The sequence below is a fragment of the Prinia subflava genome, chromosome 10 (assembly GCF_021018805.1).
Source record: "Prinia subflava isolate CZ2003 ecotype Zambia chromosome 10, Cam_Psub_1.2, whole genome shotgun sequence".
Lineage (NCBI taxonomy): Eukaryota > Metazoa > Chordata > Aves > Passeriformes > Cisticolidae > Prinia > Prinia subflava.
The window spans coordinates 22,317,578-22,344,599 of record NC_086256.1 but is presented as its reverse complement, the minus strand read 5'-3'; the positions used below and the strand labels follow the sequence as shown (position 1 = coordinate 22,344,599).

At 40.7% G+C, this 27,022-nt stretch overlaps 1 protein-coding gene across 1 annotated transcript; it reads right to left on the bottom strand.

Moving 5' to 3' along the window:
- Positions 1–38: 38 nt before the first annotated feature.
- Positions 39–26,760, bottom strand: ASPM (assembly factor for spindle microtubules). Its single transcript, XM_063407700.1, has 29 exons — positions 26,458–26,760; positions 25,124–25,267; positions 23,397–24,753; positions 21,459–21,560; positions 20,605–20,751; positions 19,765–20,010; positions 19,548–19,615; positions 18,865–19,006; positions 18,657–18,787; positions 18,229–18,404; positions 17,987–18,132; positions 17,823–17,908; positions 16,311–16,526; positions 15,230–15,440; positions 15,002–15,147; positions 14,792–14,920; positions 13,692–13,886; positions 8,134–12,759; positions 7,020–7,169; positions 6,569–6,735; positions 5,624–5,783; positions 4,914–5,123; positions 4,236–4,385; positions 2,793–2,984; positions 2,206–2,398; positions 1,560–1,714; positions 852–1,028; positions 445–617; positions 39–366 (listed from the first exon to the last, which is right to left on the bottom strand). Exons 1-29 carry the CDS (start codon positions 26,758–26,760, stop codon positions 261–263), a joined length of 10,404 nt encoding a protein of 3,467 aa, XP_063263770.1. The 3' UTR covers positions 39–260.
- Positions 26,761–27,022: the final 262 nt, after the last annotated feature.

The following is a 27,022-nucleotide window of genomic DNA, read 5'->3' as shown; positions in this document are numbered from 1 at the left end:
CAGTTGTGTGACAACAATATATTACTGCACCAGTGAAATTTCCAGTAAAATCTGGTGAATTGATTTTATTGTACAATTGCATTTGATAGTACAAAATAGGGTTTCAAAACTGTATGCAATACAAAAAGTTACCAAAATGTTAACAGCAATCTAAAAAAACATTTCCAATGGTATTAAACAATTTGCCTTTTTTCAAAATCATTTATCCATTTGCTACATACAAACTGTACAAACACATCTTCCTATACATCATTTACATTTCAGTAGCAGGCAATATCAAGCGTGTCCATCACCATCACAAGTGCTTGCAGAGGATCCACGACTTCTTGCATGTTATCTTTCCTCAAGACCCAGTCTGGTTTAATCCTGTGAAAAGATTAGTGGCTTGCATTAGCATATTTCAATGTCACAGCAGAAACAGAAGACTCATTTTGAAGCTCTTACCTTGAAACTGTTTTTATCCTTAGAGGAGTTACTGGAACAGAGGAGCTCCCACCTAAGGCAGTGCTTGTTTTCTGTTTCACCAGTGTTCTCTCTGCATCCATCCTGTGTTTCCGAACTGTGAGTTTATAGAGGCTCTGGATGCACGAAACTGTCCTTGGCATGCCTCGGATCTCCTGAGGAAAGGTGAAAACAGCACACAGTCAATACTGCAAGTTCAAAAGCAGCTTAAATCGAGAGAATATGGGTGTGTTCAACATCCTGGAAACGCATTTTTTTAAACCAGTTTAATTGAAATTAATATTACAGCCATAAGAGGTAGGGGAGAGGAAAAAAAATTACAAATGGTTTAATTTAACATACTTTTCATGTTGAATTAAACCATTAAACCTGGAACATCTAGGTCTTACCAAAGCTCTTTTTGAGTCCTTTGAGAGGATGGCCAGCAAACAACAGGTCTTTGTGAAAATGCTTCCTCCTTTCTCTGAAACTTTGTCCCCAGCTTTACCTCTGTACATTTGCAGTAGGTCTAGTAAAGTATCTATAGAATTTTCAGCTTCATAAACTGCTCGAGTAGTTCTTTCATACTGTTAAACAAGAAAGAGACAGGAGAGCTTCTTGACAGATCTTAAAAATATCTTTAGTTTACAGGTTACTATTCAGAGGTTAGAGGAAAAAGCAAAGCCCATATTCTCCCCTTGAATAAATTTGCAGCTGCTGGCATCCAAGCAATACAAACTGCTTTTCTGTATGTACACAATCATAACAGATTATAAAAAAGTGCTTCCTCCCCTGTTTACAAACCCATAGAATCCAATTTTATATTTAAAATAAAGAAATAAATTAGAATAATTTAAGAGAAATTTAAAAACACTTGTGATACCCTTGCAATGCCTTGAGGCCACGAAATAATTTTTTTCACCAAAAACCTCCATATTAATTATTACAAGGTAAAAAAATAACTGGTTTCAAAATAACAGTGAAAAACCAGACCCTATTTTTATTCAAAATTACTACTTCTGTTGTTCCAGATTTATTCAGAAATTTTGTAGATAAACAAGTTCTACAATGAAGTGGCCTACTGCTTATAAACCTGCAAAAGAAAACATTCAAGTTACCTTTGAAACATTGAGAAGAACCTGAACTGAGTATCTGATCACATCCATGCATGGAACACTCCGGTTGCAGCTTCGAATCAGAACAAAAATACTGAAGATTGCTCTGCTCTGGGCCATATTTTCACAACACAGTGGGGACAGCCTGGTAGCCACCTCTAAAACAGTTAAAGAAAAACAAATAGAGAAAAGAAAACACTGAAGTTCAAGCAAAATAATTGCATTTCAGGATTTTCTCTATTTTTAAGTAAAAGTGCATAGTAAAAACTTTAATTATTGATTTAAGTAAGTAAATTCTAAAGCAGTAGTTTTAGTATTCCAGACTAAAATTAAGCTGACAAAATGATCCACAGAGAAAGTATACTGATAGTAAAAATGATACTAAACTTGTGTTAGATATAGCACTACTAGGACTGACAGGAAATTAGAGCAATCATACAGGATTTCCTTTCTCTCCAAAACCATTTAAATATTGTTCTTCAATCAATAATCCAATTTTAGTCTGGAAAACTCTCCATTATACCCTCTGATGCTCACATTTTATAGTCATGCAAAAAGGCTAAATTTCATTATGAACTCTCCTCAGTTGAAAAAATCCAGTTTTTATCATTCTGAAAATCCATCAGTTATAATAAAACAAAATACTGACCAAGGTGCTTTAGTGCTGCAAGAATGTAGGAGAGATGTTTGTATTTTAGAAGGTGGTCAATTGCAATTGCAGTTCTGTTGCCCAGTTTGTTTTCTTCTCTGCTCTTTTCATTGGCCTTTTCTAAACTGCGTCTTAAGGCTCTGGTTTTTGCTGTGTCAGTCATCTTCCTCCAAGAATACCCCCTCCACAATGCCTACAGAGAAGGAATTACACAAAGAGAAAAAGTTGTAAAGGAGAGACAAGACAACAGAACTTCTGTGACCATTCCAAATCAGTTTTACACAAGTCTGACTAAGTATTGAATAGCCTTGGGTATTCAATTTTGAGTCATTGACACGCAGTGTTTATCTTCCAAATACTGGACTTTCAAGACAAAAGACAAAAAAAATCCATGCATTTTCAGTCCACACACACTCCCACCTAGGTCAGCTCAACCATTATCTGCTGAGTATTCCTTCATGACCTGTTTGTCTTCAGCTGTCACGGCTAAACCAAAGCTGACTTGGCTTGCAACGTCACTGACAATGAGAAAAAACCCAGATAATAAACAGCCCCAGACCTGCTCCTTTCTTACAGGAGGTGTTTACCTGAAATTTAATTATTCCCACTGCGAATCTCCTCCTGCGCCTGCAGGCGAGGAATCTCCGCACGTTTCTCTGGATCACGGTTGCCGCCTCATTCCTGTGGCTCAGCCAGCCCCGAACCGCACGTTGTAACCAAACCAGTCTTTGGTAAGTTCTTAAAAAGCTCTTCCGTTGCATTTTTGCTCGGAACCATCTCTGTTTAAATGAAAGGACCTTTCTGTTTATATGAAACTCTTCCCTTTTCCCACCCTAAATGAGCCCCGATAAATACTGAGTGTTTTCACACGAGCTCTGCACTGTAAACATCACCAGTCACAAATAACCTATGACTCTGATTGGCCTTGGGTAGCTGAAATGCAAGACTGCAGAATGAAACCTTAACTAGGAGCCACTAGGGAAGCATTCTGAGGAGGGAAGGGTAGAGAAGAAGGGTAGAGGAGGGACAGATAGAATAGAATGGTTTTCAGTTAGAAGGGACCCACAATGACCATCCAGACCAAGTGACCAAAAGATAAAATATGTAACTCTCCCATTTTATGCTTGTGTCCAGCATTACTATGCTGAACCCTAGGAGTTCTCTTTCTCTTGGCTGGCTTTTAAGGAGAACCACCACTCCACTTTCCTCATTTCCCAGCTCTGTTTCTTCCCTTCAATGAACAAAGAAGGGAGACAGGGTACTGTGTGCCAAATCAGAGCAAAAAAAACCCCTTTTCCAACCATTTTCTTAAAGGGAAAATCTAACTTATGGGAAAAATACCAGATTTGTATATATGCAGAAGTAGTAGAGCAAAGTTTGTCATGAAATCCTTGATCAGAGAACAGCTATTTCAGAGCTCTCATTTCAGCATCTCCATTTATCCAGTGCTGGCCTCCCACACTGGAACTAAACTAATGGTCAGTTTGGAGACCTGAAAATCATTTTTACAACTGGTGGTGCTGCAATACAGACCTGATTTTGATCTTGTTTTTAGGTAAGTAAAACCTTATCTATCCTGTTTTTAGATATTAAAATGCTGCAACCTAAGCAGGCTCTGATACCACTGGCAGATCAGAAACATCCAACCAAATAAATCACAGTATCCCAAGTGACTGTTCATGTAAGGAGATGCTCTACATTTCACAAATCTTACAGGTTTGTTGTGTCTGATCTTTTCTACCTCCAGTAGAATATAAAGAAATAGGCTAAGACAGCACTCAGATTTCTTTAGCAAGCTTGAGGGTCTAAAGGAAACAAACCTTCCCATCCATCCATCCTCAGCTTTAAAATGCTTAAACCTCCAGAGCTTGCTTAGCTGTGTATAAGCAGCATTATTTAATAAATCACAGTCTCCATACTTGAGCTATATTTTCACATGTGAAGGAACTACATTGTCTTAGTGCTACAGCTTAGTTCATAGAAAACAGGTTAGACTGTTACACGAATTATTCAGCCTTAATCAGACCAACCTGTATTGTAAGAACAGAAGAGATCTGGGTTTGTGCAAGTTTTAAGGTGAGGTGATTCCTGTAGGCCCTTTGAATTTTAATTGCAGAGATATGATGATATGCAGCTGCTGTAAAATAAAGAAGTCTCTTCTTTTGTTTCTGTTCTGAAATCTGTAGAAGGAGAACAAAACAGGGAACATCTTTAATTTTCATACTCTGAGGAAGCTGGATGTCCACACAAAGAACATAGTCCACAGCAATATAGTATTAGATATATTAGAGACTGAACTAAAGTACCAGAACTAAAGTAAGCTACCTCTCTGCAGTAGTATGTCTCTAATGTAAATGGTAACACAGAGCAGTGATGGTAAGAAGCATCATCAATACGCAGCAGAGAACAATCTCATTGCAAGCCTGTGTGTGCAGAATTATCAGTTATAAGTTACCAATCCACAAAGATCTCAGAAGCTAAAACAACACACAACAGTGAACATCTACTCTAGCTCTAAAGGATTGTCAGAAGAGGCTCAAACTGTATTTGATCTATTCCGACCTGCCCAATCCTCAAAGCAGCCAATAAGAACTTGATTTCAACACCAAGAAATCAAGTTTCCTCTCCTTGTCAGTCAGAATTAATAGCAAAACAGCTCTAGAGATACCTTACATCCAAAGCAAAGTTTTAATTTGAATTATACCAACCTTTTTCCTGACTAAATAACCCCGGATAAATGCTTGCAGTTTAATGACAGCCCTTCTAGTCCTATTGTATTTCAAAAATTGAAGCCTGCCTTCCTGCCAAGCCCGCAGATGTTTTTGGATAATTACAGCAGCAGCTTTTTGTTGAACAAATTTCCTTCTTGCCTTGAAACCTCTATATGCATTTTGGATCAGACATGCAGCCTGGTGCTTCTGAAAAAGATATTAAAGAATGCATTGATAATTCAACTGTTGTTCGTTCACGTCAGGATCAATATACATTTATTTTTAGTTCTAGGGGTTTTTTCCATCATAAGAACAAAAAAGGAATGAGAAATACAAGTAAACTCATACAGCAGCAGTTTATATAAAATCCATTTTCACAGTTTGGAAGGTCTTTCCACGTACCTAAACGGGGTCAAAATATGGGTTTAAACTTTGGCAAGCAATAAAACCAGCAGAAAATTTGGCATTTTATTTTGGTATCAGTATATAGAGGGGTAATTCAACAATTGGGACTGTTCAAAATCAACAATCAACTTATTGCTTAAAGCAAAAATGACATTTAATATTTTGAAGACTGAACACCAATATGTTTGAAGACTTGAACTATTTTTGCTCTGGTTCCACCTTTTCTATACTTCTGCACACTGATGATAAAAATCACTCAAATATACAGAAGACTTTTAAAGTAACTGGCAGTGAAAACATACCTCTCTTAGCAGTCTCCTGGCCCTGTAGTGCCTGTATGCCAACTGAATCTGAACTGCAGCACTCCTGGTAGCCAGGAACTGCTGCCGAAGCATTCGCGCAGCACGCGTCGCTCTCCAGGCCCTTTGGATGGTAAGGGCACAGGACTTCATCTTCAAAAACCTAACATGGAAATGCATTTTTAAATAAGAAAACAGTGATGGTTTATGAAATTGTTAAGGTAGATACTGGGAAAGCAGAGCAGAGATGTTGGAACACTAGAAAATGGGAATAGCCGGCCACACTGGCAGAAAGACTGATTGTGAACAGAAGATACGTTCCAGTTTCCCATAGGAGATATTTCCCTAACTTTCTGTCAAAGGAGGCTTGAAAGGCATTGGACAGACCAATATACAACAGGTCCATAAAAGGATAACAACAGAAATAGGCAGGGATGTTTAAAAAGCAGGGGTGCTGAGGGAGGACCTTGTATCACTGAACAGCATCCCCTGCTGCTACTGGCACAGGACAGTTCAGAATGAGATGAGCTATCAGGCTGATCTCATAGCAAAACAAACATAAACCAGTTTAACTATTCCACTGTGGATTAAAATGAAACAGTTATTCAACCTACAAGTAGTATGGGGGAATTTCAACAATATCTAGAATATTTTTCTTGCAAAAAAGAGAAATTAAAAAAAGATCAAGGCCTACTCTTTCTAGAGGTCCAATTTAAACTTGTGAAGGAGCTTCCATTCCAGGAAAACAATTAAACATTATGAAAATCTTGTGCAAAAGAATAACCCCACCTGCACCAATAGGGTTACACTCACACACGTTACAAGGATGCTGCAGGGGCAGAGCCTGAGAACATGAAGAGTTCTAAGGAGTGCAGTGCAGCCCTAAAGAATTACATAATGAAAGCTTTGAATGAAAAGTAGAGTGATGTATCTCGGATTCGGTATTACCGAGCCCGCAGCTGTCTGGCTCTGCAGTGACTCTGGATAACAAGGGTAGCTCTGAGCACACACACGTATTCCCTTCGTGCCTTGTGACCTCGGAACCAGGCTTGGATGACTTGTGCTGCTCTCACTTTGCTCACCCACTGCCTGGCTTTATAACCTCTGTATGCTGCCTGTTAGAGAAATAAAAAAAAAACCCCAGAACTGTTAATGGAATGAACAAAATTAAAAAGAAAAATATCACATCAACAGGAACAATTTTTAAGATGTCTATCTCTAAAATACTAAAAATATTAAATTTTTCACAACTAGATGTTTTCAAAAGCAAGTGAAACATATCCAGGGAAATACCACAAATGCCACTCTTCAATATTAGTCTGCAAAAATAACTTGTGAAGAAACAAATACAAGAGATTAAAAAACCCAAACACTCAATAAAAGCCACTTTTATGATTACCTGAATTGTAATGGCAGCCCTTTTCATTTGATGGAATCTGTGTTGATCAATATTTCTCATCCGATGGGCTCTGTAGTGCTGTTGTATTAACACAGCAGAAAACTTCCACAGAAGATATTTCTGTCTCTGTATAAATCCACGGAAAGATGCCTTCAAAGAAAGAGACATAAACTTGGAATATTTCACCACTTGCATCATATCATCTGGGAGTGTTGGCATACTTCTATGTACAGCTGTACTCACTGGCTTGTTATAAAAACAATATAAATAAAACATATTTCCAGAGTAAAAAATAATTCTTTTTTTCTACCTTTTAAGGAAAGTAACTATCCCCATATTGTTGTTCAGGATGTATAAGTTAAACATTCAGGAAATAACTAAGCAGCTACCAATCCCCCCAAAACACAGAGGTGAGGAAAGCACACCTGATTTCTATCAGTTAAGTAGAGCACATGGTCTCCAAGACAGTAAAACCAACCTAGGAAATTCTTAGAGAATCCTAGAATGGTTTGGGTTGGAAGGGACCTTTAAAGATGGTCTAGTTCCAACCCACCCAGCATGGGCAGGGATACCCATTAGATGAGGCTTCTCAAGGCCACAAATTATTATGAGAGATAGTTTATTTCCCTTTCTTCCTTGATTTGGGGAATTTCCTTCCTTAAATTCCTCTTCAAAATATTAGTTAGGCACTTGGATTAGTCAAGTGCTAATTAGTAAACCTAGGAGGACTAACATGATTGATTTACTCACACCTTCCTAAAGATGAGTCCTTAAGAATGTAGCAATCATGGTTTTGCCATTTATGTCACTTTATACCCACTACCAGTGCCCTTTCATACAATACATCAAGACAGCTTTCATTCATATTCCCATCAAAGAAAACATTCATTAAGCCACTGATATTTAGAGGTGAAATTCAGCTGTCCTAAAGAACCTTATTTCAGTGTACTGTGGTAGTAAGCTTTTTACCTGTAGCTTACGGCTGCCCTGCAGTACTTCAGAAACTGATTCTATTTTAGCTTTAAACTGTGGTTTGCAAGAACAGTAAATCTTTAAAACACCTACAAATGAAAAACAAGACGCCCAAATCCCAGTACTATCCATTCGGAAGTACCTGAATTTTAATGGTGCTTTCTTTCATTTTGTGGAACCTCTTTCTTTTAATGTATCCTCTGACTGTGGCCTGCACAAGGATAACGTTCCGCCGGGTTTGTAGGTAACTCATTCTCTGGCGCCTCACAGTCAGGTGCGATCGGTAGTGCCGCTGCAGGACAACTGCTGCTCTTCTATAGCTCACGTACTGTGATTTACATTTATGCATTAAGTAATAGGATTGCAATGTGACAGCTGCTGCTCTCAGTTGGAGGTATTTTCTACGCTGCAGAGCCATCTGAAGAAAAGACTGAACCTTTCTTGCGGCTCGTAATTGCCTCGCTGTTTTTCTTGCTTTCACAGCTCGGAAGGCAGACTGAATCACTACTATGGCTTGTCTTTGAGCCAGGTACTGTGCCCTCTGCGAGCGAGCCCTGAGACAGGACCTGTACCACCTCTGAACAGCGAGCGCGGCGCTGCGGATCAGCGCATAGCGCGCCCGTGCCCTTTGGCATCGGAACGCGGACTGGATCGTCACCGCTGCTGACCTCTGTGCGAGAAAGCGTCTCCTCTGCACGCACATCCGTAAGAACGCCTGAACGCGCTGCGCAGCAGCCTCGGCTTTATACAGCTGCCTGGCTTTCCTACCACGAAAAGCAGCTTGAAGGCAAATGACAGCCTTTCTTATTTCTGCATAATTTCTCATGGCAGCTTCTCTTGCCACTTTGGCTCTGAACCTGTGCTGTGTGACTGTGGCAGCCCAGCACAGCTGTTTGTAACACCTACGCTGTACGTACATGCGATAGCTGGACTGTATTACAGCTGCTGAAACATGCAGGACTTGCAGCTCCTGCCGCACCTTCATGCCTCTGTATGCTGCTTGAATAACAAGAACAGAATTCCTCATTGTCAGATACTTCTTGCGTTGGTTCTTTCCTTTCACATAGCATCGATAGTAGCTCTGTATAACCATAGCTGCGATTCTCATGTTCTGATAGGCCCTTCTATCCCTGAGCATCCTGTAGGCTGCCTGTATTGTACTGGCAGCTAAATGCATGTGCTCGAGGCTCCTCCTCACCCTGACACCTCTGTACATAGCCTGGATGTGAATAGCTGCTCTGCGGAGAGACTGATATTCCAAAGCATGCTGCCTTGCCAGAGCCAAAGCTCGGTACCTCCTCTGAAAGACAAGAGTAGCTGCTTTGAGAGAGAGATATGACCGACGTTCTCTGAAGGCTTTAAAGTTTTTCTGAACCACAGTTGCAGCACGGTCCATTTCTCGCTGTTGTTTTCTCGCTTGCATGTCTCGAAAAGCCCTCTGGATACAAGTTGCTGCTTTCTTTAGTGAAGTGTAGCGCTCTACAGCAATATTCCTGAGCCTGTGGGCTCTGTACCTCCTCTGTATTAGCTGGGCTGCGTGCTGAACTCTTCTGTAATGACAGTACTGCCTATACATTCGGTAGTTTCTTTGTATTGTAAGTGCTGCCTCATGCTGTCTCTTTAGAAAGCATCTCGTCTTCCTTCCTCTGTAGGCAGCTTGAAGAACTATAACAGAATTGTACAGTTTTAAGTACTTTTCTCTCTCACGCTTCCCTTCCCTGTAAGCTCGATAACGTTGCTGTATAATTACTGAAGCGAGCCTGAGTGCTTGATAAGAAGTGTAAATTTTACGCATTCTTAACATTGCTTGAATAACTGTAGCAGCTTGATGCATTTGCTGCATTTTTTTCCTTACCACAAATCCTCTATAAGCAGACTGTATGGTAACAGCAGCACTACAGAGAGAGAGGTATTTCTGACGCTGAATATTTGCTAGTTTTGTTGCTCTGTATTTTCTCTGAATTACAACAGCAGCTGACTTAACGGAAAGAAAGTGTTTTCTTTCAAGGAAAGTTCTAAACCTTCTTTGAATAATCACAGCCGATTCATTCATGGTTCTGATGACTCTTCTCGTTTTCATACCACGGAAGGCAGCCTGGATGCGTAGTGCAGCATTTTTTGTAATGGTGTAGTTGTGAACTTGTGCATCTCTCTCCTTACAAGCACGGAACCACTGCTGAATCCGCCTTGTTGCAAGCAACACCTTTCTGAAATCCCTCTGTTGTCTGTGCATCCGATAATAGGACTGGATTACTGCTGCTGACTGGTGCATAGTTTTTAAGTCTTGTCGCACTCTCATGCCTCTGCAAGCAGCCTGGAGGATAATAACAGACTTCTTTATTTCCAAGTACTTCTTGCGTTGTACTTTACCTAAACAAAATGCTCGGTATTGCCTTTGAATTCTTATTGCTGCCATTCTCATTGACCGATATTTTATGCTCATGCAATACATCTTAAACGTGGCTTGGATGCAAACAGCTGCTTGGTGCATACACTGAACCTGTCGCCTCACTCTCGCACCTCTGTAAATTGCCTGCACTTGGACTGTGACTCTTTTTAAGGACAAATACCTCTGCCTTTGACATTTAGCATGAATAACTGCACGGTAACGCCTTTGAATGGCTATAGCTGCAGATCTAAGTCTTTCATATTCCTTCTTGACCAGGTAAGATTTGAAGGCAGCCTGTATGGTTGTAGCAGCTTTGTTCAGTTTGTTCAGTTGTCTCCTCACAGTCATCCCACGGTAAGCAGACTGCAAGACTAACGCAGCCGCCCTGGTTTTTAGATAAGCTGCACGTTGGGTTTTTTTCATACAGTAGGCTCTGTAGTATTGCTGAATCACCAAAGTGGCTTGTCTTAGTTGCTTGTATTTTAGTTGATTTATATGCATTCTGTAATAGGATTGAATAATCGTTGCAAGATGATGTTTCTTCTGAATCGTTTTTCTCACAGCTTTCCCCCTCCACAGTGCCTGAAGATGCACTGCAGCATTTCGCAGCTGAATGTACTCTTGCTGTTGTCTCTGGCCTAGAACCTTGGCTCTGTAATGCCTTTGGATGGTTAGCACAGCGTGCTTCACAAGCCTGAATTTCTTCACAGCCATGAATTTTCTGAAGGTAGACTGTATCCTAGTAGCAGCAGCATGCTGTCTTTGAATCTGCTTTCGCACCTTCCAGCCACGAAAAGCTGCTTGTAAAGAAAGCACTGCTGCTCTTGTCATTAAGAAGTTCAGTCTTTGCCTCTTACCACTCTTACAATTTCTGTACCACCTCTGAATCACAATGGAGGCATGAACCACTGCCCTGTGTTTCACTCGTGCAGCATGAGCTCTAAAAGCAGTCTGAATTTTAATAGCAGCCCTGCATTCAAGTTGGAGCTTTTTGCGTGTTTTATAACCCCTGTAGGCTGCCTGTAAGCACACAGCTGCTTTTCTAACTTGCAAGAACTCCTGCCTGTGACACCAGGCCTTTTTGCAGGCACGATAACGTTGCTGAATGACAATGGCAGCACCATAGATGCTCAAGTACCGTTGCCGGTCCCTTTTCATTCTGTAGCAGGCCTGAAGAAATATTGCAGCCTCCCTCCACCTTTGTATTTGTTTCCTGACAAGATAACCTCGAACTAGAGCTTGAATTCTTATGCAGCCTCTCTTCAATTTCCTATAATCTTCTTTAAATTGAAGAGCACGTCTCCGAGAGCGATACCTTCGCTGGACATAAAGCGTTGCTTCCCTCAGTGCACAGTAATGCTTACGGACTTGCCTCATCTTTGCAAGAGCTTGAATCTTCACTGCGGCATCTCTCAAGCTTTTAAACCTCTTCCGGGCAACGTAAGCGCGGAAAGCGGCCTGAATTTTGATCACGGATCTCAGGATACGAGCCTCTCTCCTGGCCTGCATCCCTCTGTAGGCAGACTGGAGAACTATGGTGGCCAGGCGCACCCTCTGGAAAGCAGCAGCTGCTTTTTTAGTGGCCACGTGTGCTCTATACCGGGTTTGAATTACAGAGGCAGCATTTTTAATCTCTTTGTATCTTTTTACTTGTTGGTATTTTCTCAGGTGTGACTGCAAGGTAGTAACAGATTTTTTTAACTGCAGGAATCTTTGTTTCTCTTGTTTCATCCTCCACAGTGACTGAATAACACGCGCTGCTTTTGCTTGTCTGTACAGTTCTCGTGCCTTCATGCCTCTGAAAGCAGCTTGCAGAACTATCACTGCTGCACGCAAATGCAGATAAGACTCCCTCTCAGCTTTGCCCAGTTTGTAAGCTCTGTAATACTGCTGAATTGTCACTATTTTTGCCCTGTGCTCCTGGTAAGCACGTCTGGCCAGCTGACACCTGTACCAAGCCTGAATCTTGATAACATTTTGTTTAACATGTAGATACTGCTTCAGGTCTCTGTGCATCCTGTACCAAGACTGTATGACAAGGGCAGCCCTCTCTCTCTTAGCCAGTTCTGAAGATTGCCATTTTCGGAAATAACTCTGAATCACCAAAGCTGCTTTAATTTTCTGTTGAATTTTGTATTTTCTCCATCTTCTGAATGCAGACTGAATAGTGAGTGCTGAAGACTTTAGGATTTGGTATCTTTGCTGATCTATTTTTGCCAACTTAGTTGCACGCAGATGTCTCTGAATTGTAACAGTAGCCCAAACAATTCGTTTATATGCAGCAACAGACTTCACCATCCTTATCCTTGCTTGTACAAAAATAACACAGTGTCTCAGCTGTAAGTATCTTTTCCTTGCAGAGTATTTCCTCCAATAAGCCTGCAGGATAAAAAAAAAAAAAGAAAAGAAAAAAATTAGTGTTTTCTTCATAGTATGTCGAGTTAAGCATGAATGAGGACTGTCATCTTCAGACTTTGTAAGAGTTATCTTACAGATAAATCAGAACACAGAGTATTCTGAGTTTAAAAGGACCCACAAAGACTGAGTCCTACACTTGACTGTGTGGCCAATACCAGGATCAAACCCATGACTTCGGTGTTATTTGACACCATGCTCTAACCAGCTGAGCTCATCTCTTGCTTTTAATCCCTACGAAGTCAAATCCGGAAATCTATTTAAAAAAAAAGAATAAAAGCAAAAGCTAAATGGTTTTCAAGCCTTTTAAATTCTGTGAAAAGCACCAATCTGCCCTCGCAACAGCAGATTCCCTTTTACACTATCTGATAAATTAGCAATACTTTAATATCCACTCTAAAATGTCTTAGGAGTGCAACATTTATCTTTGGGTAATGGTGGTGAAAGTATCTTGAAAAACTGAATTAACTGGCCAAACTACCACTGCTATGTCTGTCACTCTGAATGTGTCCACTACAGGTGACATAACACTAGAAGAGTAATTTTAATTGTTTTTTAAAGTTTCTTTAAGTAACGTTCAGCAGCTGCAAAAAAGAAAACCAATACAGTCTCATCAGTCCTTACATGAACTGTTTAAGGCCCCGTGTTTTCATGCTTATGGTACTCCAAAATATTCACCAAGAAGGAATAATTGTTAATTTAATAGCACATTACCATCATTCCCTGGAGTGAAAAACTTACTAAGCCTCTCAAGAGAAAGAAAAAAAAAAAAAGAAGTATTACATTTCATGAAAGCATTAATTGCTGAAAGCAGCACAAGTGGTCCTTGGTGAGGCTCTTTTTCAGAAGTTTCAGCGGGTTTCCTTGCTGTGTAATCTCACTTTAGATTGTATTACCTGAATGACTGTGGCAGATTTATTTCTGGCTTCTTCCAGTTTTGCCTTTTTCAGACTGAAGAGAGTCATCCTGGCCAAGTACCCTCTCCAGTGCTTCTGGATGAAAATAGCTGCTTTCTCTTTCCTCATGATGCGTCGGCGAGCCAAGAAGTTCATTACAGATTTTTGAATTATCTGAGCAGCTCTGTGTCTTTCCTACAAAACGTAAATTTCCACTGAACATTAGCTATGGAATTTTCACTCAAATTTTTGATTTCCATAACTATCTACAGCAATTTCATCAAATTACAGTACATTTGTGCACATTTTAAGATTAATTAATAAAAATAATACCTGCAACATTTAAAGGGTTTTGGTTTTGATTCCTTCTCCCGTACCAACATCTTTACTATTAGTTATCTCAAGAGTTGTAAAGGGAATGTTTTGTCATCATCGTTAAGGTTGTGTAGATTTTACACAGTAAAGAGAAACTGGAGATGAAAAAGGCTAAACAGAACCTCTGTCCCTTTCTACACCACAGATTCTTAGAATATTTCACTTGAACACTGTTCCAACATCAATATACAACCCAGCAAGACACAGTGGTGGTATTTATCAACCTTAAGGTGTCACAGTTTTAAAATCTTTACTAAATCTGGTATAACTACCAGAAAATCAAGATACAGAATATCTGAACTCATGAAAGTCAGTTCAAAAGACTGGTGAAGCTTAGCTCATTAACAAAAATAGTAAATCCATGCAAAAGTTTAATTACTCCTCTCATCTTATAGACATTAATAGTCCTTTGGTTTTAAGAAAGCAGTGGAACTATTTTAGATTTGAAATATTGGGAGAAGAGTTTAAATATTAAATACTGGGAGAAGAGTGACACACAAAAGAGAACAGTAGCCTCTAAACACCTGTAATTACCTCAGAAGTCTAAAAGAAGAGTGGAGTTAAGCAGATTACACCACCAAGAAGGCCACAGATTTTGATGATAGAAATGGCACCCATTAGTTTAAACGCCAATATGAGCCCAACAAACCTGTATTTTCCATTGAAATTATATTCTCTTTTTTTCTTCATGTAGAAGCTGTGAATATTGCACAAGCAAAGAGTACCTGAGAGAGTTTCAGTTCCCTTTTCAGCCTGTAGTTCCTCCAAGCAGCCTGAATGACTCGTGCAGCTCGAGTTTCTTGGCGAAGATCGAGAAGCCGTGAACACAGAAATGACAGGTAGGTGATAACAACCTGCAGAAACACAGAACACAGCAGGGTAAGGGCTGTACTAAAGGGCAGAACATGTTTATATCAACTCTAAAGGCATTTTACCTTCTCATCAGGAATTGTATTTGACATGTCTGCGTGATGAATCATTGCTGGTATCCCACCTAGGTCAGAAACTGCAGCGTTGATCAGCTGGAAGTTTCGCTTTTCGTTGTCCAAGAGTTCCTTGTATAGGACTGAGGAAGCTACAGCTTTGTAAAGACAAAATATGAGTCAAATCAAATTGTGCAAAGAATAGATTTAACATGAACTTCTGTATATCAAATATCTCACTTTGATCAAACGTTTCTTCCACAACATTTAGAGAAGTGTCAGACTCGGATGAGGACGAAGAGTTTAGTCCCACTGTAACAGTTCTTGAACATTCTACAGTTTGAGTTGTTCGTTGGCACACGGCTTCCAAAGGCACGTAACAGGGGTGATAGTGATGGATCAAATGACATAATACTCTGCCATCTGAGAAACACACAGTGAAGTTTTCCACCTGTTAAATAGAATAAAATTCCTTGAATTTTTGTTACAAGTCAAAATAGTATAGTTTTTAGTATAAACTGGACACAGAATTTCTTCTCTTGTACCTTTAAATGTGACCAAGTGCAAATTATTTTTTAACAAAAAAAAAATTAGGTAGCTAGTGCTTCCTTTGAACATTTACTGTACAGTCACATAAAGCTGCGAGAGCCCAGAAAACAAAAGAGGTGTGAGTCATTATACAGTGAATCTACAAGGGAAACATTTATGAAACCCATCTTTCTACAGCAAGATCCCAAATAAACTTCTATAGATGCCTTTACACTAGGTTTTCAATGCAGAAATAAGTTCTGAGTTTGCATCACTCCTAAGAGCTCTGTTTTACCCTTCAGAAAGACTAGCAGCTGCTGCTGTATTCTGACCAGTCAGGACTCTGGCCAGGGCTTCCCTTCTTGCAATAAGCAAACATATCTCATACAAACAAACATCTCTGAGGAGATGAACTGACCTTATCCCAAACATCAGTTGAATTCTCACAGCTTTTATAAACATTGGCAATTCCATGCACAAATACTTTTAAAATGAAGGTTCAGTAAAAATACACAAACAATTCCCATTCCAACAAAAAACATTCAATTTTTAAAAAGCATTTTTATGCACAAGACTAACTGGAAGGGGAAACTTTTTGCTCAGATTTGATTAAAAAGAGAGGTGCAGCTAAACTCACAGAACAATGGTTATTTCAAATCAGATTAAACAAAGTCCAGAAGAATATTTACAAATAATTATCATTGACTTCTACTACATAGTTGAAGAACTCTGCTCTGTAAAGGATTACAACAGCACAGGGTAAACTTGTGGAAGTGTACACAAAACTATTTACCTTGATACTGTAAAATCTACAAACGGCATTAACCCATGCCATCAGCAGCTTCACATTTTCACTGTAAGTCTGAGATGAGAAGTTACTACTGTCTTCCTGTACTCCAAAATAATTTGGAAAAGTCTTGACAGCACCCAATAGTGCTTTTCTCTTGTATGTGTTATTCAAAAACTCAATTTCTTCTTTTAAATGTTCCACATTCAGAAAAATATCCACCTGTTAGGAAGAAAAACAAAAAATGGATATGTCAATAGCCTGATATATCCTGTATTAGAGCTGCTGGATGCAGTTTTAGACATGGCATTTTAAAGAGAATCTACACTCACTTCTAACTAACTAACACAATCAGTAGTAGATAATCTGGACTTGCCAGCATAGATGGCAGATAAAAAAACCCTAAATCTACCCTTTGCAGTGTTCTGTGTAAGAGGGTTACTGTATTAGTTAATAGTTGGGAGGAACAGGGAAATTCCCAGTGTAATTTCAATGTGTTCTCAGAGGAAACAACAATTTCAGAGTCCTGTCTGCAGTTCCAGTGAGCCCATGTACCAATCCTCCTCTTTTAAGGGATTCCAAAAGGACTTGTGCTGGTTGGAGAACAAGCAGCATATTCACAGGGCTTGGATAAAGCCACTACTCACTCAAGTTATTTCTCTAATCAAAAGCAATGCAAGTGTGACACGTGCATCAGAAGAACAAACTGAAGGAAGTTACACTATTATACAGTTAACAGTATTAAAGAAAGAAAATAATTACATTTGATTTTTATTATATTGGTCTTTTTAGTGATAGTTCTGTGGCTGAAGTCTTGAATATTCTTGCTTTACATATACTTAATGGCTCTTACATTGCTCACTACTCAGTAGTGGAATTCCACCTCAACTTTTACCTTATTTTGCCTCATACATTAAGTTCCTTCCAATTGCATTTGTCAGTTGGACACTTATTTTAAAATACCCTATGACTCAAGTTAAATCTTAAAACTGTCTTTAAAAAAACTATTTTTACTTCTACTAACTTTTGAAATGTCATTGCAGTAATGCCTAAGAAATCTTCATTCTTATTTCAAGACTATTTCAGGTAAAAGGAAGAAAATGTAGAAGAGCTATAACTTCAGAGCTTACTGTATAATGGTCTATCAGTGTAACCTCAAAATGTCTTTTCAGTTATTAAGAGGTTACCTGCAGTTTGAAATCAACATTATTTTACTTTTAAGTATCAATTCTGCTACTATACAGCAGAAACTCACAAGTTCATTTTTTTCCAAAAACTTGAACGAATGCATAAGAAAAAGCACAGTTAAAACATTATCCAAGCTGTGTTGTTAGGGAACAATTAGCAGTTTAGTAAATTTACATGGAGCTTTTAATGTACAGAGCAAATAGTTTCAATCTAAAATTTGATTAGTAGAGGCTTTCACAAAAATAAAATATTCCTGAAAAAGAGTGGTGTTTTCATCACTACTCCTTTGTAACTAGCAAAAACCAAATAGAATAAGCAATTGCATAGTACCTGGAAGGCAAAGACAATTTTCCACAGCAGTGCTAAGGTTCGTTCCCTGTGTCTATCCACAATATCCCTGGAGTCGATTGAAGCACCTACCAAATAAAACAAGGGATCAGAATGTGCAGTAGTAATCTGATGCACTTAGAATACCCATGATTTCTAGGCCTTACCAGTTTCATCTTTCAAGTGCAGTCCTCGCTCTTTAAGGACATTGAGAACAATATCAACATTATGCATCTTCTGTAGCCGACTTATTGCAGGAACTCTCAGTTGTTTTGAAAGACTCCAGTTTTTGGTCAGAAGCTCCACTGTTCTCCTAACAAAGGTAATTGCATGATTCAATGCCTCTGATGAGCTCACATTAAGTATTAGATAAAAGAAAATATTTCAATAGAATTCTGTATCAACGCACACGAGACGAATGCCACACTGTAAGTCCACAGCCAGGTTTGTTACAGCAAAATCAAATTCATCAAGTGGAGTTTGAATGTGACTGACAGGTAGTCCTAGGAAACCCAGATGGCGGGAAAGGTCACCTTCACCACTCAGGAAATCCCGGGAAAATGCAAGCAAAAGGTCTTTGCTAGCCTAAAGTTAAAAACAACAAAAAAAGAAACTTTGAACACTACAACGTTTGTCAATCAGAATACAATTTTCATCCCTTGTACCTCCCAAATTACATTTCATATTTCCTTGTCAGATTCTTAAAATTATGGGTTTTTTAAAAAACATTTTAGCAAGTCACACAGCTTTAACTTTTGTCAGATTAAAAACAATAAAAAAATTCTACACTGAGTCTTAGGACAATACTGGAGGGAGACACTGAGTCGCAGCTCTCACCTTGAACTCTGCATCCTTACAAAAGAGGCAGGGGTCATGGTCAATCATTCTGGACTGTTTGGCACAATCCAGGAAGCAAATCAACAGCAGCAACTTTTTCAGCGTGAACTTTGCTAAAGCTTCTTCATGACCTAAAATGACAGAAGTCAGTAAGTGATAGTTTAAAAATTAACTGCTACAAATAAGTTATTTTGGAAGTTGTTATTACCTTCCCGGTACAGGTGGGGCACGACGGGATGTCTGTACTCAGCTGCAATGTCAGGGTTCCACAGCAAGCGGTTAAGGATAAATATTGCTAAACCCATTACATCACTATTACTCTCCAAAGCTATCAGTTCTCCATAAATAGTCTAATATGAAAGGAGGGGAAACAAGCAGAATTGTTAAAAGCTACCTTAAATACTATGTGGTTTTTTGAACAATATACATTATTGAATTTCTAAAACAATAAATGGCAATTGGTCTCTAAATATCAAACAGTTTTCAAGTGAATCCCTAAAAGGTAAAGCTAAAGGAAATTTCAGATGATCTAATCTCATTTCAAAACAGGTATGATCATCTGAGAAACCAATCAGGAACTTCATTAAGACTACCACATTCTTCTCCAGTTTAGTAAAGTGAAACTGATAGGGAAATGCTTTTGTGCTATTGGTCATGGTATTAACTCCCACTATCCTTCATTAACTGTCTTCCTTCTTAATAAGGTAATCACTTTTTTAAAGCAAGTATGTTGTAACAATTTAAAATATATGCATTAGGCTATAACTAAATTAGACCTACCTGAATTAGTATGACAGAAAATATAAAGAAACCCAAAACCTCTACTAAAAAAATTGCTAAACGTTCTTTAAACTTAGGTTATAGATGAGAGACTATACATAGTGCACTTACCTCCAGACCTATACGCAGCCATAAAGGGTTGTAAGATAAAAGCCAATTAAGGACTTTCTGCCTTTCTCCTGCAAGAGAGCATCTTTTAATATTAGAACCAGCAAACATTTCCTATGAATGCAAACATTTCTATTAACCAATTTCAGATGAAACAAACTCCGTGTGTGTACCCCCTGTTCCCCCTCACAAGGGAGAGAACTGAGGTGTCAGTGCTCACCTATGTCTTTCCAGAGGTGCCTGTCCCTGCGGACCAGCAGGCGCCTGCTCTCGATCTCGCCCTCGAGCCTCTGGATGGCTCTGACCATGGCTGCGGAGGTGAAGAGGCGGCAGGCCTCGCGCCGCAGCCGGTTCAGCCTGCGGCGCGCTGTGTACGCCTTGAGAGACGCCTCGTCCTTCGTGGGTGCCTTGGCAAGGCTCCTTTTGTGATGGTTCTCTTCCCCCAAGACAAGAGCAGCTGCATTCACTGTTCAAACACGCACAAAAAGCATGCATTTACAGCTCAGATAAAGGTAGCTTTCCACACCTCATTTATTTATTCCCCTCTTTAAGCTGACATTTTGTTATTTTTATTCCGACTGATGCTTTATCCTTCAGGAAGCCCGTCAGCTGTTGCACTACACATATGTTGTCAAGTACAAGAATACTAGTCAACTATTAAAAATAAGAACACTTGTTTCATAAGTGAGCAGTGCTAGGAATTCAGGTTTAAGATTAATGGTTCCATCTTCAGTTTTTTCAAATGAAGCTAAAGATAGAGCAAAAAGTAGGTTATCCTTTTAGTAGAGTGCCAGCTATAATATTTTCCAGCAGGTGGGGATTCCCCACTCACCACCCACTGAGGAGTGCCACAGCCACACATTCCAGTGCATCCCCATCAGGGGTGTGGGGTGCTGTGCTTGCCAGGAGCTAGTGAGCCATCTACACTACAAGGGGGAGAACAGGACAACATGACTCTGAAAAGGTTTACTGTTAGATGAGTACTACTACTCCTTACTGTTAATAAAGTATATTACATAAAGCTTAAGGAAATGAGAAGACAACATTATTGTACTCTTACCTTGTGAGGTATTTGTTTTTACGTTGAAGTCATCTGGGGTAAGAACAAAATTTAACCACCAGGTGAAACCTCGTTGCTGTTTCTCCTTCCAACGTTCATCATAAAACATGTTTTTAGCAGCAAAAGGCATTGGGTGCCTAGGGATGACTTTAAAAAAACAAAACAACAAAAACCAAAAATGTTTGAAAACCAATATACATTTCATTGTGGAAAGGATTCATGTTTGACACTCCATTTAGCATTATAGCCAAAAAAAGCAGATTGTTAAAATCTTCAGTGACTTGTGGCTCAGGGACTATTAAATAAATTTCAGCCACAAAACACTGCTTGAGTTATTACAGCCCTAGAACTGAGACAAGATACCTAGAACCCAGGCCATTTGCAATGGGGCAAACCCAAACTGAACTGGATTATATTCAGGAAAAAACATTTTATAGATGCATTTTTTTTTGATCAGACCAACTTAGTATTCCTAACTCTGCAAATTTTTTTATCTTGTGGGGAAGAAATTCACCCTTTTGAGGTATTCTGTTGTTGCCTTAAAATATTATCAGATGTGGAAGAGGCATTTAACTGATAGCCATCAGTAAGTTGGGAGCAGAACTGTAATGCAGTTTTTACACTTACAGGCCAATCTGAAAAAAGGTAACATTTACTTTTAGCTGACCATGTGTTGCAACCAATTTTCCCATAAGTAGTCAAAACTCAAAGATCACAAAAGGTTATTGTTCTATTGGTACTGATTCATTTCAGGTACTGTCTTCTATTTGCTCTCAGTTAGGTCTTGTCTGACACCAGCAGTGCAATTGTGACATTCTGTTCAGTGTTTTAGCAAACACCAGGTGTCTGCCTACCTGTTTTCAGTGGTTTCACAAATGTCAGGTGTGACTGGGCCAGCCCAGGGACAGGTTTACTAATTCTCTTGGTAGCTTTAGATGCCTTCTGAAGTGAAGAACCTACAAGAATCAACCCACAAACATCAACAGCAAATATGTCAGTGAAAGCAAACGTATTCAAGTTCATATCATTTCTAAAGTACAGGACTAGAGTAATTCCCCATGAACCACTCAGAAGATATTGATGATCTAAAAAGGGCAGGGAGGAGGCTGTGTGGATGCAGGGAACTACAGACTGGTGAGCCCCACTTCTGTGCCTGGAATACAATGGAACAGATCCTCATGGAATGATGTTAAAGCACGTGTAAGAAAAGGAGGTGATTCAAGACAGTGAGCACGGCTTTACTAAGGGCAAATTGTCCCTGACCTGTCTGGTGGCCTTCTGCAGTGGAGAGGCTGATACAGTCAGCACAGAAAACTGAGTGATGCCATCTACCTAGAGTTCTGTAAAGCCTTCCACATGGATCCACATTGGAGAGATATGGATCTGGAGGGTGCACCTTGGGTGGGTAAGGAATTGCAGCTATGGTCCATGGCCCAGGTGGTGACGAGCAGTATCCCTCAGGGATCTGTCTTGGCACTGTGCTCTTTAACACTTTACCAATGACAGAGATCAAACACACCCTTGGCACATCTGCAGGTGACACAACAGACTGGGAGAAGAACTCAGAGCGAGCAGCCCTGCAGAGGAGGGCTCAGGGGTTCTGGTGGATGAACAGCTGGACATGAGCCGACAGTGTGCAGTCACAGCCCAGAAGGCAAACTGATTCCTGGGCTGCATCAAAAGAGGGGTGGCCAGAGGTCAAGGGAGGGGATCACTTCCCTCTAACTCTGCCCTTGTCCAGCCCATCTAGATTTATTCTAATGGATTAACAGAAATAACCTGGTAGATAATACACCTTTTCCTGCTGCATATCAATACTTTCAGCACACTGTTTTTATGCAGAACATCTTAAAAAGGCTGACATTGAAGTGCATTACTGAAATGCACTTCAATGAAAATCCAGATCACAGAAAAGATCATTTAACTGTAGAAAGCAACATGTGCTATTTTGATCTGAAAGCCGTGATGAATTTTTCTTGGTAGTTAAATTCTGCAGATTAAATGCATCTTTAAGTTCCAGACCCTCATTCCTTTCACATTCCAGAGCATATTTGAGGTTTGAACAGTTAGAAAACCCCAAATAAACTGAAAGGCAAGCCATCAGCATTTTCTGATCTTCAAGCAACAAAGTATCAGCAAACAAAAAGGTAGAGACAACTATACAAGGCTGACAAGTTAATCAAAGACATTAGAAAGCAGGCAGAAAGAAAAAGACTTGGGAACTTCTTCACTGGAAGGGTGGCTAGGAATTATCACAGGCTGCCCAGGAAAGTGGTGAATCACCATCCCCAAAAGTATTGAAAAAGTGCATGGATGTGGCACCTGGGGCTATGGTTCAGTGGCAGACACGGTGGTGCCAAGTTAATGGTTGGACTCAGTGTTCCAAGATGTCTCTTCCAACCTTGACTATTCTCCTTTTGAAAATATGTGACAACAGCACTGGAGGCAAACATTCACAATGGTAAATGTACACGTGTGAAATCTTGTGCAGTAAGTTTCCAGAAAATTTGATTTATATAAGAAGGTCTCTGCTCAAGAGCTTTTAGGTATTTTACCTATTACTGTCATTAATAAATTTACACAGGAATAAAGTAAATTTGAAGCCAATTATATAAACCAACTCTAACCTAGTTTTCAGTTTTTTAAAACACTGATTCCTAAGAAATTGCAAAAGCCCACATTTCAGAGATATGAAATATTGCTGACTGTTGCTTGACAGTTCAGTTTGCTATACATGTTTCCTAATCAAAGGCATCTTTCAGACAATGGTAAATGAAAGAAACACTTCTCACCAGCTTTCTTCCTCAGCCCTGCTCTCTCTCCACTCGTGGCTTTGAAGGCCGATGGTGGTCTGGCCGTGCGTGTTTGATTGTCCATGCTAGAGGTAAGAGCTCTTTTTCTTTCCACTTCTTCCACATGCACTGGAGCTGTAACTCTGCTGTTCCCTACATGTGTTTCACTTTTCCTCTTACGACACAAAGAAGTTGATCCAGTGGGAGATGAATTTACCTTGTCATTGTGACACTTATTTTCAGATGAAATGGAAGCCGTAACTGGCAGAGGTTTAGATGTTTCTGCGTCCATCTGTCCAGGCACCACATTAGCACATCCCATTATTGCTTTATTAAGGCATTTCTTAGATTTTGGCTGGCGGGTTTTGGTTCTTGTTTCTTCAGTAGCGCCACCCTTACTCTTTATGACGGTGGCAGAAAGAATCGGACGCTTTTTTGTTTCCTCTCTCCGAGAAGGATTGTCCGTCTGATGTTCCTGTGCAGAAGGAAAACTGCAGTGCTCTTCCTTGGGTTTATCACCATCAAATGCCTGTGATTTTATATTAGGCAGCTCAAAGACTTCATTTAAGCTATGTTCTATGTGAACATGTGCTTCTGTCTCTACACTTCCCTCTTTTTTCCATTTTGAGGGTAGAAATCTCTTAACAATGTAAGTCTCTGTGGTAGACGATATTAAAGCTGCCTCAGGTTTAGGAGTCTTTGATGGTTTATCTGATAAACTGTCCTTCACAAACTGATCAGGTGACAGAATTGGGATATGCTGTTCTATTACATCCATATCCACTTGATAATTGTCATTTACAAAAGCATCTGGACTTAAAATTCTCCTTGTGCTTAAAACAGGCGCGGAGGCAGAGTGTTCCGGAGTGGAAACTGGTGAGAGCGTAAAATTAAGAACCCCCCCATCATTTGAAATTGGCAATTGTGCTAATGCAGGAGAACTGGAGGCCCTTTCAGATTGTAATTGATCGTGCTCAGAAGCACACTTATTGATGTTACAGATGTCTATCTCGGGCAACACCTCCTCAACCCCAGAGGCAGCGATGTCCCCAAATGTCGTGGACCTTCTCAGGGCGAGCGGTGTGTGAACGGTGCTGCCACGTTCCCCTGGCCCTGGCGCAATAGGGGATGGAGGCAGCTCATTTTCTGAGCCAGCAGGAGGCTCCTTCCCCTGGGATACGCTGCTCTGCTCCGGGCTCTGATTCTCACAGGACTGAAGGGGACTTCGAAGCTTCTCTGCCTTCCGAGAAACTCGAAAGGTTTTGTTAACATTTTTAATTTCTACAGTACTCTTCTTAGGTTTTATTGCAGATGTTCCTGAAGAGTTCTTCTTTTTTAATGTATCCCAAAGACTCTTCTGAAAAAGAACCATACATAAAAGTTAGTGTGCTGGCTTTCTAAATTCTTCTACACGTAAAAGTAAACATTACTAGCATACCCAATCAAAATTTAAAACGACTATAAAAAGAATCCCTGATCAAAAATTCCCAATATGTTATTTCCAGGCTTGAAAACCATTTATTTGGTCATGTTTCAGTTATATTCTTTAAGCTGCAGCTTATCAGTACCTACTTGCCAACCCAGCTAAAAAAAGTTGAGGACAATGTGCATTCCTACAGCATCATTTATCACTTTATAGTCCTCCTTCACTGAATGTTCTAGTCATAAAAACAGTATTTGCAACAGAGATGGCAAAGAAACAGAATTAAGATATAAAAAACGCACACCTTTTTCTTTGGGGGCTGCTCGGCAGCACCAAGGAGCACAGCTTGATGTTTTACAACACCATTAACAACAAAAGTCACCAGTTCTCTGATTTTTCCTTCTTCTAATGGAGTCCATGTGAAGGAAACAAATATTCTTTGTCCTGACTATTGGAGAAAAAGAAATATTCAGTATCTAGCATTTAGGTACACTTAGGTAACGTTGAAGAGCAAGTAATCAAGCAAACAATAAGCACTATATAGACGTAACACATATTACGACAACATGAAATTATACAAAATTGTTACATGCTTAAATATCAGTTTTCCCTCTTTTACATGTAAATTTAGGCAACGCCTATCAAATATGTGGTCTTACTAAAAGATCATATACGTCTGAATCAATTTACAGCAGAAAACAAGAAAGAATACATATAAATATAACACATAGTACATGAAGCAGGCTTGAGTGAAAGTAGATGAAATTACATAATTATTGCATGTATTAGCCAAATAAGTCCTCTAGAATAATTTTGAGAGGAGGGACAAACAATCAGAGCTTGATTAACTTAGGACCTCAGCTAACCCTAAATACAAGTGTCGATTTTTCAGTCAAATTTGACATAGAAGTCCTTCGAGAAAAAGCAAGACACTGCAAACTATCAAAGAAGTCATGAAGCTTTCTACTCATTAATTCCTAGAAGAATGTATTATTCAAGCACTTTGCAGTGAGACTTCACCCTGGTTTTATAAGCCCATCGTTGCAAGAGATGTCCAGAATGTATCTTCCTCTCTCACAAACATTCTGGACAGTCTAGATAATTGTAGATTAATTCGTCTAAACTGTTCTTTTAAAAATTGGCACTGATTGAACTAGCCAGTTTGCACTTCTTAGGTATCGGAAATGTTTAATCCTATTTTAAGCATGCCTTGCTCTCTGTTTTGTCAACTAATTGATGCGCAGAACAGTGAACCGGCATTCTCTTCCCTCAGCCTTTTTCCTAATCATATGCCCTGAAACTTTTTGGCAGGTCTCTGACTTTAAACCAACATTCCCAAAGAACAGTCAATTTCATTCTATTTTCCCATCCTCACTGCAAACGCCTCTCTGTTGAAGCAGGTTGCAGCGCCTCCGCGGCGCTGACAGCCCCAGCCTGAGGGGCCCGACCCCCGCCCCCGGCTGCCGCCGCCCTTGGGGCGCCCCGTGAGGAGCGAGCCGCACACGCGCCGCCCTCAGCGGGGCCGCGGCCCCCTCACAGCCCGGGCGATGATCCCGGGCAGGCCCACGCCGCTCCGCCCTCGCCCCCCGGCCCCGCCAGGGCTCCCTCCCGTCCCCCGGCGTGTCCCCCATCCCGTACCTCCACAAAGAAGCGGCGGTGCTCGATGCTGAAGCCCCTGTCAGCGGCCGGAAAGCGGTCGATGACCACCTCGGCATCATCCTCGTTGGGGTTGTCGATGCCCAGCAGACGGGTGCGGGAGGCGCCCACACGCAGGCGGCCAAAGCTGAGGAAGGGCGGCCGGGAAAAGTAGCTCAGGACCAGCACGGCGGGCTCCTCATCCGCGTCTTCCTCGCCGCCCCGCAGGGCCCAGCGCCGCCGGGCGGGGTTGCTGGCGGGGCCGCGGTCGCCCCGTGCCGCGGCGGCGACGGAGCCCGCGGCCATGGCCGGGCAGGAGCGGAGCAACGGCCCCGCACAGGCAGCGCCGCGCCAACCGCCGCTCGCGCGTTCAAATCCACGGCTCCGCCAATCCCCGCGCGGGACGCGCCCTCCAGCCCCGCCCTCCCGCTTCTCAGCCAATCCCAGCGCGGCTCGAGCCCGCTCCATCCCGCCCCCTCGCCCGCCCGCCAATCAGCGCCCGGCGCTTCCTTTAAACAGCCCGAGCCGGCGGGGCGGCGGGCACCGCGCGGGAGGGTTCCGTGGGTTC